Source organism: Malus domestica, chromosome 11, assembly GCF_042453785.1.
Source record: "Malus domestica chromosome 11, GDT2T_hap1".
Lineage (NCBI taxonomy): Eukaryota > Viridiplantae > Streptophyta > Magnoliopsida > Rosales > Rosaceae > Malus > Malus domestica.
The window spans coordinates 15,884,870-15,906,696 of record NC_091671.1 but is presented as its reverse complement, the minus strand read 5'-3'; the positions used below and the strand labels follow the sequence as shown (position 1 = coordinate 15,906,696).

General features: G+C 40.4%; 1 protein-coding gene across 2 annotated transcripts; it reads right to left on the bottom strand.

Moving 5' to 3' along the window:
- Positions 1-16,766: 16,766 nt before the first annotated feature.
- On the bottom strand, positions 16,767-20,315 carry LOC103406088 (uncharacterized). 2 transcript variants are annotated; one of them, XM_017324366.3, is made up of 3 exons: positions 20,168-20,315; positions 18,068-19,215; positions 16,767-17,916 (listed from the first exon to the last, which is right to left on the bottom strand). In XM_017324366.3, exons 2-3 carry the CDS (start codon positions 19,209-19,211, stop codon positions 16,880-16,882), a joined length of 2,181 nt encoding a protein of 726 aa, XP_017179855.1. In that variant the 5' UTR covers positions 19,212-19,215; positions 20,168-20,315; the 3' UTR covers positions 16,767-16,879. The 2 variants fall into 2 exon arrangements, with proteins under 2 accessions (XP_017179855.1, XP_028944479.1); XM_029088646.2 differs by lacking the exon at positions 20,168-20,315 and having other exon boundaries at positions 18,068-19,431.
- Positions 20,316-21,827: the final 1,512 nt, after the last annotated feature.

Here is a 21,827-nt window from a genome sequence, read left to right as displayed (position 1 = left end):
ATTTTTTTATTAGGCTCTTATTTTCTAGTGTAGATGTAGTACTTAAACGACAAATGTGTTTTAATGTTTTGAAGTAATATTTATGTGACAATGTGTGATATGTGCAAATTTAAGAAAAAAAATATATTTTTCTTAACGGGTCATAACGGGTCATAACGGGTCGGGTCACTTTACCCGTTGGGTAAAGTGACACGACCTGTTAAGGACCCGTTAAGATAACGGGTGTGACACGACACGACCCGTTAAGATAACAGGTGTTACACGAAAACGACACGAACACGACTGACACGACCCGTTTGCCAGGCCTATTCATCACAAAGCCGGAAAAGCTTCATTGTCACTTGTTTCTATTTGATTTATTCAATCCGATGACCCAAAATATACGACAATGGGATATCCAATAACATTTTTGCATCATAAAATTTGTTACGTTAAAAACTCTGCAATAACCCTGAATTTTCGGAAAATTATTAGTTTTCTTTGATTGAGTACATGAGAGAGAGAGAGAGAGAGAGAGAGAAGAGGAACTGGAAGAGCAAACAAGAGGAAGGCTGCGAAATGGGAGCAACTCACTGGCTTTCTATTTTCCGAATGTTTTTGGGCTTCGGCAGCAGTTTTACTTCGGCAGCAATTTCTCGGGACGGCAGTTCCTTGCGTTTCTGAGGGTTTATTTTTCAGTTTTCAAATCTTTTCTTCTATGTATATATAAAGTGAGCACCTTATAATGAAATATTCAAAATACCATAGATTGCTTTTTAAGAATTTCAAAAATTACAATTGAACAAAAACAAATTTAATTGATTCACCACTTTTTAATTTTCAATGAATATAAATTTAAAACTTTAGAAAAGAAAAAAAAATCTCCCACGTTAGTAGGTGGTTAGGTTTCATGTTTTGCTTCATTTTTTTTAATGATTTTTAATAAACATATAAATTAGCTATTTAAATAAATTAAAAATTAAAAACAAAACATGGTCTAATATATGCGTGTGGCAAGAGGCTAGTATACAATTAAACTTTCTAGTTGTCTCTACCAAACTTATAGGGGTAGGGCACGGTTTCTTTCGGCATTTTAAGGTAAAGCTGAAATTGAAACTAAAATTTATTTCAATTCGATGCGATTTTGGGGGTAAGAATGATTTGGTTTTGATCCAGTTCGATTTCAAACGGTTTTAGTTTCGGTTTTTGCCCTACTTGTAGGCCCATTAATAAATTAGTATTAATATAAGTATTCAACATTCAAACTCAAAAGTTCAAAACCTAGTAATTTGCAAATTCAATGTTTTATGTCATTGAAAAAACTCAATTGAAAAAAAAAAAAAAAATCATGATGATCACCATATTAAAATTCACCTTGTGAATGTGAAATTGATAGAGGGAAATTTTATTTAGACCCATTTATCCTCTTTCTACACGCAACTTATTATTTTTTATTTTGAAATTCCAAATGTGCTCAATAATTCTCTTTCTACACCCAACAAACAAAAAAAAATATAAATAAATAAATAATAATTAGCAATAAGCAACTCCAGTCATCATATCTCTTCAAACCTCAACCACCCAGTTTCTAACCTCCTCAACTCCACACTGCCACCTCCCTTACCACCCACAACAATTTGGAAATTAGAACATTATTCCCAACAACCCACAATTAAAAACCTAAAAGAAACATGTAAATATATATATTTTGGAAAAATTAATGGTATTATTAACATATGGTCCAACACAATTAGATTTGACACGTCAACAATTTCGGCATAATTCAGACATGTTAGAAGGACTGCATGGAAGAGAGACCTATTGTGTGGCCGGTGAAAGGTCGGGAAATGGACATTGATGGCTGAGATCTTTGGGGTTTCATTGTGGGTGATAAGAAGATAGCAGTGGGGGGATTCAAGCTTTGAACAGCAATATCAGTCAGTTTAATCTTTTGTGATTGAAGCTTGAACATGTATTACTACTAGGGGTTGCGACTGTAATAATTGGTATTGTTTGTACCATACTTGACCAATCCTGAAACTACTGAGCACCGGTCAACGTTATACCGTCAAGGACCCAGAAGAGTTTCCCTTCAACCAGGAGGCCAATTACAACGTGACACGTGTCAACATCAGAAGCCAATCATAGCGCGACACGTGTCAACATCAGAAGCCAATCACAACACGACACGTGTCAATGTTAGAATGAAACTAGAAACTCTCTTCTATAAATATAGATCATTCTCTCACAATATTTCCTAATGTCATTTGTACTAAATCATTCACTAGTACTCACTAAAGGAGAGCTTGAACCTATGTACTTGTGTAACCCTTCACAATTAATGAGAACTCCTCTACTCCGTGGACGTAGCCAATCTGGGTGAACCACGTACATCTTGTGTTTGCCTCTCTGTCCCTATCCATTTACTTACTTATCCACACTAGTGACCGGAGCAATCTAGCGAAGGTCACAAACTTAACACTTTCTGTTGTACCAAAGTCCTCACCGATTTTGTGCATCAACATTTGGCGCCGTCTGTGGGAACGACACTTATTCCCACTCTCTTCAGCTTTGTCAAGTTGGTTTCCACCATTCGTACACTATCTTTTGACCAGGCATCCCTCTCCAACATGAGGAGCGAAGGAAGCCGCAACACACAGAATGACACCCCTCTTGCACCTAGTGCGAAGCAACGAAAGAAGGAAGGAAAGAGGGTTGCTCTTCAAGCTAAAGTCGATGAGCTAGAAGCTCAGAACAACAAGATAGCAATGAAGAATGAGGTCCTCCAGGAGCAGTATGAGAAGCTATTTGAGACGCTCTATGAAACTAGGCATACTCAAACACACGAGCTCATTGCCCTTGTGGACATCAACTATCATCTGGGTGCCCTCCAACACGGAGGGTTACCTTCCTTCGACATGGGTATCCCTGATGAAGAGTGAGTTACTCATCAAAATATTGATCAACATGAGACATCTCTCAACCCAACTGCTTCGACCCGAAGCAGGAGAAGTGGAGGAATACACCTCCTTGCAGAAGGGTTGGAAGGATCGAAAGTCGTTTATCGTGACTGCCGAGACTTCCTAAAGCAATGTCGAGAGAATCCCCTCCACATATGCTCGAAGATCAATGACCTAAGGGTTTCTGAAAGACTTGGTCCCCTCCCACGACCTAGGCCATCTGCCAATCTAGGGAAGGAACGACGGGTCCCAGAAGGACATGAAGGTACAGGGGACTCTGAGGTATTCCGACAGACGAGCCCTAGAAGTCAGTACGGCGAGTCCAAGGAAAAATCACACGCCTTTGCTCAAACTTTCCTACTTCCAAGAGGCGATGAAGACTTACGAAAGAAAATCCCAGTGGTACATGACTCCACTCAGAACCCCCTTGTCCTACAGCTCCTTGAGGAAGTAAACAAGTTGAAGGCCGAACGTCAGGCCGAGATACCTGACTGGAACCAACCCAGCCCTGGCCCTCTCACAAGGAGGATCCTCGACACCCCCTTCAAGCAAAGACAAAACAAAAGCTTGGTTTACAACTCTATACTGGAAGGGAAGACCCAATTGAACACCTTAACCTCTTTGAGTCCACCATGGCATATCGTATACACACCGACGAAGAGCGATGTCTTCTCTTCCCCTCCACCCTCTCTGGCGGAGCTCTAAACTGGTATTGCCGTCTTCCACCTGAGACAGTAGACTCATTTGAGGAACTGAGGAAATTGTCTCTCTCTCAACACATCTTCCAAACCAATCGTTTGCATTCTGCAGATGACTTATACACTATTCGCCAGAAGTCGGACGAGTCACTACGAGAGATGCCGGTTGCTTCAGCCATGAGTATTCTCGCTGCGCTGAGGCAGATGACAAAGCCGCCCTCAAGGCTTATGTGATTGTTTCTTCAAGTACATGATCAATGCCAACACTTGGAAGACTTACTCTGAGGTGATGGCACAGGCTTACAACCATGCCTCCGTCGAGGCAAGGACATATTAAGGGAAACCCCCCACAACCACCCCTTATCAGCAAGTAGGGAGTGGAAGCCAGATCCAACCAAATGAGAAGACCTCGACCTTCCAAACGGCAACGGTGCCTCCCCCTGCCTTACTTTATACTTTGCCAAGTCAACAGACATATCAATCTCAGGGCAAAAGGAAAGATTTCCATCCTCACCAGTCTCATTTTAGTAAAATGAGTAAGGGACACTACCGCGATAACCAAAGGTATCGCTATGATAATCCCCGACCCCAGGCAGTCAACACAGTGGGTCAAGCACGTGTCAGGACAGCCCCTACCCCGAGGTATGAGGCATACACACCTTTGAACGCCACATGCGTGGCCATTTACCCCAGCATAGCACACTTGATACCGAAGCCAAAGCCGAGGCACCTGGATTACAAGCCCACGAAGAACACGAGCACGTTTTGCTGCTACCACGAGCATAACGGCCATGATGGCGAGAAGTGTATCACCCTTCGTGATCATATTGAAGCTTTGGCACGTGAAGGAAAATTGATCAATTCCTCCTTCACCCTCCAAGGGGTAACCATAACCAACGCCAGGTAAATGTGATATATTCCATAAGTGGTGGCACACCCATATCAAAATCTTCTAACAGGGCAATGAAAAATAGTGAACGAGCTTTAAGGTCTGGCCACCAAGTGTTTCACGTGGAAGACATCAGGGGAGGTAAGTATCAAAAGCCTAACTGGGATCCAATATGTTTCTACCCTGAGGAAGAAAGAGGTATCATCTACCCTCACAACGACCCACTGATCGTGGAAGCTCACATAGCCAACTTTGAAGTACGACAAATCCTGGTAGACACGGGGGCTTCGGTCAATATCATGTTTGTTGAAGCTTTCAGGGCACTTAATGTAGCTGAACACTTGCTCGACCGCTCGATTTCCCCTTTGATAAGTTTCTCCAGTGATATCATGCAACCTTTGAGGAGCATACACTTACCTTTCACCATTGGTACATGCCTTTACACAGCTACCATTACCACTAACTTCCTGGTGGCACGATCATGTTACAACACTTCGGTCAAGCAACAGCACCTGCATATGCCCAAGGAAACCCTTTCTATACATGACCAAGTCATAAAGACCAGCCCAGACGAAGCAAACTTGGATCTTCACGGTGGCAATAGTCAACCCGACGATCCTCGAGATGACTCTTTCACCCAGCAAGCACAACCCGCTGAAGAGTTGGAGAAGGTCTCTATCTCAAAAGATTGTCCAGATCGCATGGTGAATATTGATACCACCTTGTCACCACTCATTTGGTTGGCATTGATCTCTTTTTTGCAAGAGAACACTAAGGTCTTCACCTGGTCATACGAGGACATGTCAGGCATCTCTCCCGATATAATCTGTCATCGCTTAAGTATTGACCCTAAGACCAAGCCAGTGAGACAGAAGCGAAGATCTTATGATGCTGAATGGTACGAGGCAATGAAGGCAGAAGTTGAAAAACTCAAAGGTATAGGCTTCGTCCGCGAAGTCAATTATCCAACGTGGGTAGCAAATGTTGTCCTTGTTAAGAAGAATCCGACCAAGGAAAGTCTCTTGCTCCAAAAGGTCTTATGGAGAATGTGTGTCGATTACACCGACCTAAACAAAGGATGCCCGAATGATAGTTTTCCTCTTCCTCTCATAGACAGACTTATAGACTCTACGATAGGGTGTGAACTCCTGAGCTTCATGAATGCTTACTCAAGATACAACCAAATCCTTATGAACCCTCCGGACCAAGAACACACAGCCATCACTACTGACAGGGGACTATAGCTATAAAGTCATGCCCTTCGGCCTAAAGAATGCAGGAGCGACTTATCAGAGATTGGTCAACTCAATGTTCGCCGAACAGATTAGAAAGAGCATGGAAGTTTACGTTGATGATATGCTAGTCAAGAGCAAATATGCTGACCAACACATCACCAACCTATATGAAACTTTCACCATTCTGAAAAGGTATCGAATGAGGTTGAACCCCAACAAATGTGCCTTCGACATAGGCTCTGGCAAATTCTTAGGCTTCATGATAAGCCAACGAGGCATTGAGGCTAATCCTGAGAAGATCAAATCAATCCTCGACATGAAGGAACCGGTAACTTCAAAAGACATCCAGAACCTTACTGGCAAGGTGGCAGCCTTAACTAGGTTCATCTCTAAGGCCACAGACATATGTGCTCCTTTCTTCAAAGCACTTAATGGAAGTAAGAAGTACAATACATAGACTGATGAATGTGCTAAAGCATTCAAGAACCTCAAAAACTACATGAGTAAAGCCTATTTGCTCTCCAAACCTGAGGTTGGTGACACTCTCATTATCTATCTGTCGGTATCGGCTTCAGCAGTAAGTTCCGTTCTCATTCGAAATGATGGTAATGTCGAACGGCCTGTCTACTACGCTAGCAAGGCCTTACAAGATGCGGAGACACGATACTCCAACATTGAGAAATTGGCTTTAGCATTGGCCATGTCTGCTCGAAAACTTCGCCCTTACTTCCAAGCACACATCATCATCGTGTTTACCAATCATCATCTTCGACAAATACTCCAAAGTCCTGACACTTCCGGGCGAATGATCAAATGGGCGATAGCATTGGGTGAGTTTGACATCTCCTACCAACCAAAGCCAATTAAGAAGGGCCAAGCAGTGGCAGACTTCATCGCCGACTTCACATATCCTATTGACATTATTTTTATGCCTAAAGAAGTGGTTTCATTACCCTCAGAAGCTCAGAAAATAGAACCAACAGCCCTAGCATGGAGTCTATATGTTGATGGCTCGTCCAACCAACAGGGTTGTGGAGTAGGACTAGTCCTTACGACCCCTGACAAAGTGGCGATGGAGTATGCTATTCGTTTCAAATTCAAGGCGTCGAACAATAAGGCCGAATATGAAGCCCTCCTAGCAGGTTTACGTTTAGCCAAACACCTTGGGGTTAAACGAATTGATATCTTCAGTGACTCCCAATTGGTGGTTAACCAGGTCACCAACAACTTTGACGCTAAGGATAGCTCCATGGCAGCATATTTGGCACAAACACAATTGTTGCTCAAGCACTTCCACTACCAGATCACCCAAATTCCTCGAGCGGTAAACAGTCATGCAGATGTTTTGGCTCGCCTCGCCTCAGCGGTGGAAGATAAGATTGGGAGAAAAATTCAGGTCGAATTGTTGGCAGCACCAAGCACTATGGCTGCGGAAATGTGCAACTTACAACAAGGAGATAGTTCGATTACCCCGATTTAGATTTATAGATTCCTTGCTCATGGCACCTTTCCAAATGGCAAAGTCCAAGCTAAGCAGATTCGATACAAGGTTACCTGTTACTTGATCATTAATGACCAACTCTACAAGCGGGGTTTTAACCTACCATACCTAAGATGCCTTACGCCCGCAGAGGCGGAAACTGTCCATTAGGAAATACATGAAGGAGTTTGCGAAGATCATGCTGGATCTCGATCCCTATCACACAAGGCTTTTCGCCAAGGATATTACTGGCCAGCACTCCACCAAGATGCCATCAGAATATCCCACTCATGTGATAAGTGTCAACGCTACGCAACTATTCCTCACCCCCCTCCCGAGCCACTCACTCCTATGATCAACCCTTGGCCCTTCGCCCAATGGGGACTTGATTTGATCGGCCCAATGCCTGCAGGAAAAGGCAAGGTTCGCTATGCAATCGTTGCAGTTGACTACTTCACAAAGTGGGCCGAAGTAGAACCCTTGGCAACCATTACTGAAGCAAAAATAGAAGACTTCGTATGGAAGAACATCCTTTACAGATTTGGCATTCCCAATGAAATAGTCACTAACAACAGGTGACAGTTCGACAACCATAAGTTCATGATGTTCTGCTCTAAGTTCAACAACAACTTATGTTTTGCCTCCCCAGCTCATCCCCAGTCTAATGGACAAGTTGAAGCCATCAACAAAATAATCAAGCGAACTTTGAAAACCAGCTTAGACAAGGCTAAAGGTTGTTGGCCAGAATTTGTACCCTAAGTTATTTGGTTATACCGCACTTCGTATCGGACATCAACAGGAGAAACCCCATTTTCACTTACCTTTGGTACAGAGGCAGTTGTCCCAGTCAAGCTTGAGCAAGCAACGTTCCGAGTCCAGAACTATGTGCAAAGCGAAAATGACAAACAACTTACCCTCAACTTAGATCTAGTCGAGGAACACAGAAACCAGGCTCACTTGAGGAATGTCACCTACAAGTAGCGCATCTCCAACTACTATGACTCAAGGGTCAAACCTCGTTCTTTCAAAGTGGGGGACTGGGTATTGAAGAAAAGATTACTCTGCGACAAAGTCCCGAGTGAAGGAACACTTAGTCTAAACTGGAATGGACCGTTTGAAGTTGTTGGCATCAGTCGCCCTGGCTCCTACAAGCTTAGAAGCTCTGATGGCAAGACCCTTGGCCATCCATGGAACGCTGATCACTTGAAGTACTATTACAAGTAAATTCACATTGTACAAGTGTTAAGCGTCAGCCGTTCAGCATCCTATATAACGAAGACTATTTGACATGAATTCAATAAAGAGGTGATTTAGACAACTCGATCCTAATCCTCTTACATTCCTAGCAATAAAACACTCGGGTTCAAAGCTTCAACATGAATGCTTCCAACATGAAACAAAGTCTAAGTATATGTCAACAAGACTATACAAATAAACGAACAGCTTCACAGTATATTCGTTCGATCATACATTCCAACACATTCATACATAAGCCAACTGTGCTTTGAAAGGGTTCAACATATTTTGTGTCATTCGACACTTTCCTCAATGTGCCTAGACACCTTGCCCTTATTCTCACCAACCAGGTGATGACATGTACAACCCGTACTCTAATATCATTTGGCAACTTGCCACTCATGCCACCAACCAAGTGATGAAATGTACAAACCGTACTCTCCTTCATGCCACCAACCAGGTGATTAAATGTACAACCCGTACTCTAATATCATTTGGCAACTTGCCACTCATGCTACCAACCAGGTGAATAAGGAACTTATCTTCATGCCACCAACCAGGTGATGAAATGTACAACCCGTACTCTAATATCATTTGGCAACTTGCCATTCATGCCACCAACCAGAAGAAGAAAGAACTCACATTCGTACCACCAACCAAGTGTGAAGCAAAATCAATTTATGGTGCCAACAAAAGCTTTATCAATGGAGGGCAACCACAATTCTCAAAAGCTTCACACACTCTTGATCAAGACAGTGTGAAGCAAAATCAATTTATGGTGCCAACAAGAGCTTCATCAATGGAGGGCAACCACAATTCTCAAAAGCTTCACACACTCTTGATCAAGACAGTATGAAGCAAAACCAATTTATGGTGCCAACAAGACCTTCATCAATAGAGGGCAACCACAATTCTCAAAAGCTTCACACATTCTTGATCAAGACAGTGTGAAGCAAAACCAATTTATGGTGCCAACAACAAGAGCTTCATCAATGGAAGGGCAACCACAATTCTCAAAAGCTTCACACGCTCTTGATCAAGACAGTGTGAAGCAAAACCAATTTATGGTGCCAACAAGAGCTTTATCAAATAAGTTCAACCACAATTCTCAAAAGCTTCACACACTCTTGATCAAGACAGTGTGAAGCAAAACCAATTTATGGTGCCAACAAGAGCTTCATCAAATAAGTTCAACCACAATTCTCAAAAGCTTCACACACTCCTGATCAAGACAGTGTGAAGCAAAACCAATTTATGGTGTCAACAAAAGCTTCATCAATGGAGGGCAACTACAATTCTCAAACCTTCGAAGCAAATTCAAGACTGTTCGAAGCAAATTCAATTTATATGGTTCATCCAAAACTTCGACTACTGCAAGGTGTGGCTTGCATCACAATCTCTTGCTCAACAGTGTGGAAGCAAAATTTGTATATGTTGTCTCTCCCACATTTTCAAATTTCTAGTTTTCCAAAAAAAAAAAAAGGGGAAATTTAACAAAGCTTCATCAATGGAGGACAACTACAAATTCTCAAAAGCTTCACACTATCTTAATCAAGATAGTGTGAAGCAAAATCAATTCATGGTACCCAAAAAAGCTTCAACTCCAAAGCTTCATCTACAAAGCTTCAACACTAAAGCTTCACTAACAAAAGCTTCATCAATGGAGAACAACTACAAATTCTCAAAAGCTTCACACTATCTTGATCGAGATAGTGTGAAGCAAAATCAATTCATGGTACCCAAAAAAAAGCTTCAACTCCAAAGCTTCACCTAAAAAGTTTCAAAACAAAAACTTCACCTACAAAAGCTTCGCCCACAAAAGCTTCACCTACAAAAGCTTCACCTACAAAAGCTTGACCCACAAAAGCTTCACCTACAAAAGCTTGACCAACAAAAGCTTCACCTACAAAAGCTTGACCCACAAAAACTTAACCCACAAAACTTCACCCACAAAAGCTTCACTTACAAAACTTCAACACAAAAGCTTCACCTACAAAAGCTTCACACTATCTTGATCAAGATAGTGTGAAGCAAAATCAATTCATGGTGCCCAACAAAGCTTGACCCACAAAAGCTTCACCCATAAAAGTTTGACCCACAAAAGCTTGACCCACAAAAGCTTCACCTACAAAAGCTTAACCTACAAAAGCTTAACCCACAAAAGCTTGACCCACAAAAGCTTGACCCACAAAAGCTTCACCTACAAAAGCTTGACCCACAAAAGCTTGACCCACAAAAGCTTCACCCACAAAAGCTTGACCCATAAAAGCTTGACCCACAAAAGCTTCACCTACAAAACTTCAGCACAAAAGCTTCACCTACAAAAACTTCACACTATCTTGATCAAGATAGTGTGAAGCAAAGTCAATTCATGGTGCCCAACAAAGCTTCAACCTCAAAGCTTCACCTACAAAGTTTCAACAACACCAAAGCTTCACCTACAAAGCTTTAATATATATATTTTTTTTTTTTCTTTTCGGAAATTCGAAAATTCAAAAAAAAAAAGTTTCGAAAAAAAAAATTGCCTATGCCTCCTCTTCTTTGGGCCTAACAACTTTCATAACAAATATATATGAAGAAGGAGTTTTGGGCTACCACTTAGAAAGGAAATGCCTCATTCGTCAACTCCCTCGACCGGAGACTTGGGGGACTCCTACCATATGCTATTGCACCTTGATACTTGGAAGTCTCATGACCACTCAGTGACTTGGATTTTTCAAGTCTCCAAACGAGAAGTTTTCCTCACTCGGGAAATTAAGGGAGCACTACCTCAACCTACATGCTTCACTCACAAAGCTTTAACATACAAGCTTCAACAAAAGGAAAAATTCAAAGAACTTAGTGAAGAAGGCATTGGTGTATTTAACACAATACGTTGAAATGAAGCAAATCTTGTTTATTGATATCTCCGATAAGTTACAAATATGTACATATACATGAATCAAAATAAACAAACAAGAGGGGGCCTTCACAAAGGTTGCTCAGGAGAAGTCTCAGCAGTCCGCAGAACCCCAGAAAGATGAGGCACCATAGGGTGATTATTCGGAGCCTCAGTACTAGGCAGAACCCCAGAAGGAAGAGGCACCGAAGGTTGATCATTTGAAGCTTCATTGCGCGGTATAGCCTTAGAAGACGAAGGCAATAAATGCCTTTGAAACAAATCCACAAACCTCTGATGATCAAGTAAAATCTGACCATCAGATTCCTGCTGCTGGTCGAGCTTCCTTTTCATGTTTGTAGCATAGTCATGTGCGAGCCTGTGCAAGTGTTTATTCTCATGCTTGAGCTATTTGATCTCCTGTTTGAGACTTATCACTTCAGCCGCCAATGATTCAACTTGACGGGTTCGAGCAAATAGGCGTTGGGCCATATTAAACACAGAACCTGCACACTGAACACTGAGAGCCAGAGAATCCTTAACAGCCAACTCATCAGACCGTTTGGAAAGTAGTCTGTTATCTTTGGGAGTGAGAAGGTTCCTGGCCACCACCGCAGCGGTCATGTCATTCTTTATCATAGAGTGCCCAACGGTAAGAGGATCAGTAGGGGATAAGAAGAATGGGCGCCATATGTTGTCATGAGAAGGCATAGTTGCCTCTTCACCAAAGTTCAAGTCAAAACGACGGTCGGATGGGCCAGACATTCTCAGAAATGATAAAGGAGAAATGAGGTGCAATAAATCTCTAAAGTAAGGGGAAAATTCCTACAAGCAATAACTCTCTGAACGAACTCCTTGCACACAATTGGTGCCCTTATAAAAGATAGGGCAACAGGGTCATTGGTTCAAAAATCGAAGAGGCACCACTCTCCGTATTCCGAAGAGGCACCACTCTCCATATTTCGAAGAGGCATCACTTTCCACACGCAACATCAGCTCATCGGGTACCACAGATAACTTTGCCAAAGATCTCTGACAACGTTTAGACACATAAATTTTGAAGGTCCAGCTACCCTACTATTACCCACAAGGGTAAAGGAACAACACTACTGCTTGATAACTAGAAAGTCCCAATGTGTGTCAACTTCCGTGCTCCGTGGCAAGGCAAACTGGCAAAAATGCCCAACCTTTACTCACATTAGAGAAAACACTCCCAACAAGATTGCTTTCTCAAAAATCGAAGAGGCACTGATCTCCGAATCTCAAGAGCCAGACTCCCAACAGAATTGTTTTCTCAAAAATCGAAGAGGCACTGTTCTCTGAATCTCGAGAGCCAGATCCCTGACAAGATTGCTTGTTCGAAAACTGAAGAGGCATTGCTCTCCGAACTTCGAGAGCCAGATTTCCTTGGATAAAGCTTGTCTACAATCTTCACACGCAACATCAGTTTTCCAGATACCACAGACCACTTTTTCAAAGCGCTCTGACAAAGTTAAAACATGTGAAGCTTGCAGCTCCTACTACATTGATACGACCAAGAAGGGTAAAGGAATAGCATTATTACTTGCTCAAAAATCGAAGAGGCACCGCCCTCCGAATCTCGAGAGCCAGACTCCCAACAGGATTACTTTCTCAAAAATCGAAGAGGCACTACTCTCCGAATCTCAAGAGCCAGACTCCCAACAAGATTGCTTTTTCAAAAATCGAAGAGGCACCGCTCTCCGAATCTCGAGAGCCAGATCCCCGACATGATTGCTTGTTCGAAAACCGAAGAGGCATCGCTCTCCGAACTTCGAGAGCCAGATTTCCTTGATAAAGCTTGTCTGCAATCTTCACACGCAACATCAGCTTTCCAGATACCACATACCACTTTTTCAAAGTACTCTGATAAAGTTAAAACACGTGAAGCTTGCAGCTCCCATTACATTGCTACGACCAAGAAGGGTAAAGGAATAGCATTACTACTTGTTGTTAGGAAGACTCCTATATATGTCGACCTCCATCCTCCACGGATAGGCAGACCGGAAAAAATACTCAACCCTTCCTCATATCTGAGAGGGCACTCCCAACGAAACCTCTCGAAATACTCAGCTTTCTTCCCCCCCCAATAATACCTATACAAACCAGCCACACCAGAGCAAGAGTATCTCATATCATTAGGGTCAAAAGCAAGAGTATCCCATATCATGCTTTTTCCCTGTCTTTTCCTTTGCCCTTGTTCTTACCTGCAAGACAAGGAGAAAGAGAGCAATCAGTCAGCACTTGGAATCAAGCTTCCAGTCAGGAACTGACTGCCTGGAACCCCTTGCCTGAATACTTACCTGGCATTGCTCTGGAGTACTCGTCTTCAACATCTTATGCTTCCAGAAAAGATACCACATCTGCCTGAGGAACAGATAGGGCAAGTGAGAAGGATACAAGGAAGCATGTGGAGACAAGCGCAACAAAACACATGCCGATTCATCTATTACTTCGTCAACAGCAAAAGTATCCCATATCATCAAGGTCGAACGCACTCTTGATTCGATGGACTTGTTTTGACCCTCAAATTCTTGAGTCGGCCTTATACTCTAGAGGAAACCAGAAAACTCTCCAGCCCAGTTCAAGAATAAGCCTATGGAAAGCGACTTCTTCAAAAGCAAAAGTATATCATATCATCTCTTCTCCATTTGCTTCTCCTTATCCTTGTTGCTGTTTATGACATAAGGAGAAGGAGAACAATCAACCGGAAGCCGAAGCCGAACCTCTGATCCAGGTTGCTTGCTTGGAAGTCTGATTGCTTACCTTGTCTATTATCTCTTTCGGCAAATCTCCTAGCTCGGCGACTTGGGGGACTCCTACTATAGGTTTTGTATCGTACTTGACCAAGCCCGAAACTACAAGTAAGTTTCAAGTGAAATTGATACATTACCTTGTGCATCTTCATCGGTTAAAGATACCACCCCTGGATGGAGGAAAAATACTTCCAGAGAAGATGTCACAGCTACGTATGAGACAGATATGGCAAGTGAAAATGATACCACACTTCGGTACTTAGAAGTTTCGTGATTACTCAATGGCTTGGATCTTGCAAGTCCCCAACCGAGGAGCTTCCCTCACTCGAGAACTTAGGGGAGCATTGTTTGTACCATACTTGACCAATCCCGAAACTACTGAGCACTGGTCAACGTTATACCGTCAAGGACCCAAAAGAGTTTCCCTCCAACCAGAAGGCCAATTACAACGCAACACGTGTCGACATCAGAAGCTAATCATAGCGCGACACGTGTCAACATCAGAAGCCAATCACAACACGACACGTGTCAATGTTAGAATGAAACTAGAAACTCTCTTCTATAAATAGAGATCATTCTCTCACAATATTTCCTAATGTCATTTGTACTAAATCATTCACTAGTACTCACTAAAGGAGAGCTTGAACCTATGTACTTGTGTAAACCCTTCACAATTAATGAGAACTCCTCTACTCCGTGGACGTAGCCAATCTGGGTGAACCACGTACATCTTGTGTTTGCTGCCCTGTCCCTATCAATTTACATACTTATTCACATTAGTGACCGGAGCAATCTAGCGAAGATCACAAACTTAACATTTTCTGTTGTACCAAAGTCCTCACTGATTTTGTGCATCAACAAGTATCAATTTTATTTATTTGTTTTTCAAGCAAAATGCAGAAGGCTTATCACTTCAGTGCTTCGGGGTGTTTTACAGGTTCATTCTTTATTGATAGGAAGAAAATCTTTGATGGCTGAGATCAGCAAAGGTATGTCTTCTTTTTCATTATAGGTGTAGAAAGAAAATTGTTGGGCAGATTCGGAATTTCAAGATTAAAAACTATAAGTTGGGTGTAGAAAGAGGATAAATGGGTATGAATAAAATTTCACGTTGATAGATGAGAAGCCATTAATCCTTGTTAACTAGAAGCTTGAGATTACCTTGGAGTTGTGGTTGTGGATTAAGTATAAGAGAGGCTATGCTTGAATTCGAATTGGGTAACTCTACAAATACACAATATAAATTATATTAATTGTTATAAATTTTAAAAAGCCTACAAAAGTAACCAAACACATTTAAAAAAGAAAACAAGAAAGTTCTTTTACTTGAAATGATTTTTACTTATCCGATTCAATAACCAATTAGACCCCAACACCTAATTGGGTCTTAAATTATATATTTTTTATATTATTCAGTTTGATTCGGGTTCAGTTCAATTTCAGATATTAAGAACCGAAACAAACTGTTTTTTTTTTTTCAGTTTGTGGTTTGATTTCAAACTGAAACCATTTCAAAACTGAAAAAAAAAACCAAAGCGTTCAGTGTAATCTGGTTTGGTCCGTGTTTTGGTTTGAGTTTTCGGTTCCACATGCCCACCCCTAACCAAAAATATATAAATTTCAAGTCTTTTAACCCATATTAGAAGAAGATTTAGTCCCAAGCTGCAAAGAAACGCTTTCTAAAGCACCCAATCAGCAAAGGCTAGTTGGAGCCCAAGCTCTTTCTGAGCCCAAATCAGCCCTAGATCTTACCCATGACTCCTTAAGAGGGCATTTGAGGCAATTACAACAGCCAATAAAAATGAGACACCTAATACTTTCTAAAACCTAGCCTCTCACATCACACTATTACAATAATAAAATTTTGACAGGACTAGATTTTATGAATAACGGCATTTTGAGAGGCCAAATAAAGCCTCAAGTCTCTAGCTTTTGTCCTTCTCAGGCTAGTGTCATAGTAAAAATCAAGTTCTTTTGGCCCTTCTTACCCGAGCTCGAAGCTCCTCCTCCTCCTCCTCTCTTTCTCTCTTTTCTTATTTGAGAATGACTTACATGAAACGGATTCACCGTTTCGTGACGTCCCTCATCTAATAATGCATTGTCGTGTGCAAATTTCTCTCTACATGAAAATGTGTTATTAGATTGAGATGTCACATGGCGGTGAACCATTCCATGTAAATTGCTCGGCCCTCACCCCCTCAGAACCGTACTTAAGTATTATCGTCACTTAGTACTAAGTCTAGTAGTATTCTTCTTCATTTGTAAGTAAGATGTCTTAAGTTCAATTCTTTCATCCCCTTGGTGTAAATAATATCGTTTGTTAAAAAAAAACTACTAGATGGCACATTGGTGTAAGTTGGTTTGTGATTCTCACAGTATTACTTTCACCATATTTATTGGAAAGCATGTTTGAATCATACATGTGCACTTTGGTGAATGTTTGATCTTCACGAATTCCACTTGCCCCTAACATTAACAATTTGATCCACTAACGCTATCGCTCTATTAAAAAAGAGTAAAAACGGTTTAACTTTATTGTATTAGCACCTATTAATTTCTAACGCATGAGATTAAATTAATCGTATTCATGGATCAGAAATGTAAATATGCTAACCGTTTGATCTAGCAGTTGAATGGTTCTGACTTAGAAAACAGAGTTTGTAAATTTTCTTCTCAGAAAAAACCACAACATCTAATTGTTGTCCTACAATTAAAAATAATAATTTAAAAAAAAACCGCGAAAGCAAAAATCAAATAATTGCAGTACATGTCTTCTTATTATGCCCTCCAACTGCACCACATCGACCACATTTAATCGGCCTCGTAACTTTTTCAACAGATTTTCTTTTATTCTTCTTTGGCTGCCGAGTTAGCGGAGGTAGGACGACCATATCTTCCGATCCCTCGTGAACCGCGTCCTTAATGTCCGGCAGCGGCGAAATATGACTCGCGTACGAACTTCTGTAGTGGCTCACCTTGAAGTAATCATCAATGTAGTTGTACACGTAACCAGAATTTTTTCGAACGGCAACAAGTGCATGAGCACAGGGAAAGCCCTTCATTTGCCACTCATGACAGGAGCAAAAACGATTATCCAAATCAACCGTAAAAGAACCTTCAGCAAGAACCTCGAAAACAGAACCACAAGAACGGATGGCATTCCAATGGCGGCCAACTATCAGCATTTCGTTCAAGGTTTTCTCCATCTCAGGACAGAGAATAGAGCTACATTGCTCCGCTTCACAACTCCTTTCAGACATCATTCCCATGAGTTTAATCCTGATTCCGTCAACCATTTGACATATAGGCAAGACAGATAGCTCCAACGTCCAAGATTGAAATAATTCAGAAACAGTGCTGTACATGTCACTGTATCGATTACCCTTAAAGTAGGCACATGACCAATTCTCCTTTGGAAAATTTTCCAGAAAGGTCTTCACAGGAGCACCACCCTCATCTCTTAATTTTTTCATATTAATCTCAAAAGCAGCTTCCGTTGGAGCAGAAACGCATTCCATAAAAAGATCAACAATTCGGTCTTGAAAAAATTTACTATAGGTAGCCGGATACCAAGATGCGAGGTTCTGTTTCATATCATTCAAACAAAATGCATGATGGGATGTTGGAAATATGCTTGAAACATTTCCGGCCACACCTCTGTCATGATTAGATACAAATGTAATTGTCCTACCTTGTGGTGTCAAAACTTTGGCTAAATTTTCAAAGAACCAGCTCCAGTTTTCCTCGCTTTCTGAGGCCACGATAGCAAAAGCAAATGGGAAAAATCCTAAAAACCAATAATATATAAAGACAATGGATGAGTATATGGTATTTCAACAACCTATATATTTTAACTTACCAATAATCACAATATACGAAATACATAGAAGTACAGCAACACATCAGTCATCATAGTCACAAAAAACAACTAATCATACCTTGATTTCCATCCTTCCCGGTAGCACCAATTAGCTGCCCCTTATACTTACTTTTAAAAGAAGTTGCATCCATGAACAATAAAGGTCTGCACCATTGAAATCCCTCAATGCAAGCACCATAGCAAATAAACAATCTCTGAAAGCGAGAAGTCTGCAGATCACACTCCAAGACACAATGTGACCCCCGATTGGTTGACATTAAAGTATCTTTGTACCAAAGTAATTGATTGTAAGATAAGGTTTCATCACCATGAACCTCGCTCTTAGCCAATTCCTTCCCTCGCCGTGCACTATGGTAAGAGATATCAAGACCATACTTTTGCTTAAAATCCTTCACAATATCTGTTGGTTTAATCATTGGTTTCTCACGGATTTGATCCACCAGGACAGAAGATATAACCTTTGAACCCATGCTTCTCGTTTTCTGCTTTTCATAATCACTAGTGCACGTGTGAACATTATTCAAACTCCTTATGTAGAAAAAACCATTCCCTCCACATAGCGAAGCATGTATACGCCATTTACATCCATCTGAAATCTTCTTAAAACATTCAGCAGTGATACGTTCTTTATCATTCTTTGCATAAACAAGACGAAATCTCATCTGAGCAGCATACTTGATTAACTTGTTACGAAATTCAGTTACACCCCCCTCAAACCTCTGACCGACATGACTAATATATTCCTTCCAATCCTGAGACAAAAATCTATTGTCCCCTTCCACTCTCAAAAGTTCATTTTCATCAATGGCACTTTGATTTTCTAAGGTGCACGAAAATGGTGCTGTACGATTAGACACTTCATTGTTAGAAATTGTATGATTAGATGCTGCATGATGGGACTCTTCTTGATTTTGATCATCATCCTCATTATTTGAACTCAGAAGGTCCTTCACCAATATATCAATAAAATTACTCTTCAACACTTTCAAACATAGCAACATCATATTCACATCCATATCGGATTGCAGCAAACAATTAGGGTGCTCAGGAAGAGAATACGTCAGCTCAAAGCTTCCCACTTTCAGTTCCTTAAACCTTAAACATATCTCATTATAAATATCCACATATTTACTATTTTCAGACAACGCAATGACAACCGTTAATGAACGATATTTACACCTTGCTATTCTAGCACTCTCCATCCGTCTAAATGTAAAAAAGAACAAATCAAACAGTAAAAAGGTCAGCAACTACCATCTGAATTACAATTACAATAAATGTTAAGTATTCAGTAGTACTCACTGATCAGATTTTGTGGTTCTCAGTTTATGAAATATCATTTAAATAATTTTCCAATAATTAAAGGTAATGAGTGCACAACCGCAATATAAGATTTTCCTTCGGGAGAAGATGAGTACAGGGTTCCAGTTTTGCCTAAGAGGAACGCTACCAACTTCTCTTAGCACTCCAAAAACATAATCAAGGGAGGAGTGCAGCATGATGTGTAAAACAATTCCCATACTAGAAAAGACTGAAACAAAAAATCAGAAAAAGAAACTCAACAGCCATCAAAAGCTCCCAACCTGAGAAAAACCCAATAGACGAGCGGGAAAGCGAATGCTGGTTATATGAAATAACTGCATCCCGAGAAAACCCTAGAAGCTTAAATAAAATGATATATCTTAAACTGAGAACCACATAGTCTGATCAGTGAGTACTGAATACTGAACATTCAGGTAAACCCCAAAATTTGGCAGAAGAAACAGAACAATTCTTAAATTCTCGAAGCAAGAGTCAACATTAATTGGTCCCAAACCCAGTGAAGCTCAAGAACTAAAACCTAATCCAATCTGATACCCCAAACTAAACAAAACCCATCTCATGAAATCAGAGATATTGATAAATTAATCAGTAACCAGACCAGCATTTGCATCAGGTGAGCTAAATTCACTAAATTGATTAAATCAATTCATCCTTAACATAATGATTGATCACACAAATAACAGTAAACATTTGAGCACAACTTCGATTCAAAATAATAAAGAAAAAAAATAGCTTTATAATACTGACGAAATTACAACCTAAAATATTTACAGTGAATGTGCTTATTAAATAAGCCAGTAAATTAGTAGATGGATACAGAGATTGGGGACGATACCTTCGCCAAAGACGCGTTAGTGAGTCTGAAGAGCGAGTGGCAGGAGGAGATGTGGTTGCTTTCAGCGGAGTGGGGTGGTTGGGGTGGCTGTGGGCTTTTCTTTTTTACTTTTTTTCAATTAATTTATTTATTTCTTTTTACACAAACTTGTTTGATATTGATAAATTTGATAAGAAAATACTTGGGTACTCATCAGATTATTTGCAAAGTAATATCTCATCTTCATTGATCAACTAAATCAATTTTTCATCGATTTTCAAATTTCAATTTATAAAGGGAACTGTTATTAGCATTCAAAAAATCTCATTTTAAACTCCTCATAAATGTATTTTTCTTGTTAATTTTAGAAAGTATGGAATGCCAAATGAGATTTTTGGAGTGCCAATAATAATTCCCGGTATAAAATCAAAGTCTAATACGAATACAAAACACTTACATCTTTTGGCAGCGGCACGGGTCCAAAAATCAAGATAACAAGGTTTTGACTTTAGATGTTAATTTGATGCTTCAAGACAAAAAATTGGCGATGAATCACTAATAAGATGGAGAAAGAAAGTTAACATCAAATTTTTTCTAGAAAGAATGCATTGTTTATTTACTAATTTTCTTGAAGGGGAAAAAATGCTCATGTGAATGTTAAATAATTTTAAAAAAAAAAGAAAGAAAGGAGAGACATTACTAGGAATCGAACCCGCAATCACACAATTTGATAATTAATCACCAGACTGTCGCCCTGCTATTTTCTTGAAGGGGAAAAAAAGTACCCTAATATTTTTGGTGGGGCCCTAGACTGTCACCCTGCTTGTACTAGGCCTGGGACGACACAAAGGAGAGCAAAGGTTGGTGATGGAGAAAAAGGTTGTATGGATGCTAGAATATTAATTGTTTGGCAACCAGTTTTAATTAAGTTCAAGTAGGACACGTGTCTTTATTTGATTGTTCCACATACGATTGTCAGTATAAAAGGTCCTGATTGATCAGGACCCAAGTATTGTCCCATTTAATATATTTTTCTTTTTTCTTTTTTCTTTTTTCTTTTTTCTTTTTTGTCCAAACTAGGAAATTCATTAAAATGAGGAACTAGTACAGAAGAAGTTAAGAAAGGAAATGCAACAATAAAAGGCCAACTCAAATGCTAAGATGCAACCCAAAACTAGGGAGGCCTGAACAAACTTAAGCCAACAAAAGCAACAAAAAAAATCCTAATCTCCAACATCAGAGAGCAGCCCACCGCACCCGCTCTGCGCTCTATGCTTACACCAAATCCAAACACACACACTAGACCATAAGATTAAGCTTGAAATGCCGAACTAAATTGAACCCCCGAGATCTATGTTGGAAATGTGCCCTAAAACCAATCATATAATGATACTTTACAGACATTTCACATGTTAAACTAATCTAGTTTAATATCAAGGGCAAAGATTATTATTTTAAGCCGTCTCATATAAATGTTATATGCTTAAATGATAAGTCCAAGGAATATGTAATTAGGAGAATGTAATTTAAGGAAGTTAGATTCATGAGACCATTCTCTTTCATATACATATCCTAAACTTCCCTGATCATAGGATTGCCAATTGGGCATTGACAGTCCATTAAGATCAGTACGTGTTGTGTCTTCTCTCAGGAAGAGTGACTGGTCTCGAGTCATTGGTGT

Excerpts from the sequence above, each read along its gene's own strand:
- LOC103406088 (XM_017324366.3), bottom strand. The coding sequence starts at position 19,211 with ATGGAGAGTGCTAGAATAGCAAGGTGTAAATATCGTTCATTAACGGTT. Across the intron at positions 17,917-18,067 it reads CGGGAAGGATGGAAATCAAG|GATTTTTCCCATTTGCTTTT; the intron begins GTATGATTAGTT and ends ATTGGTTTTTAG.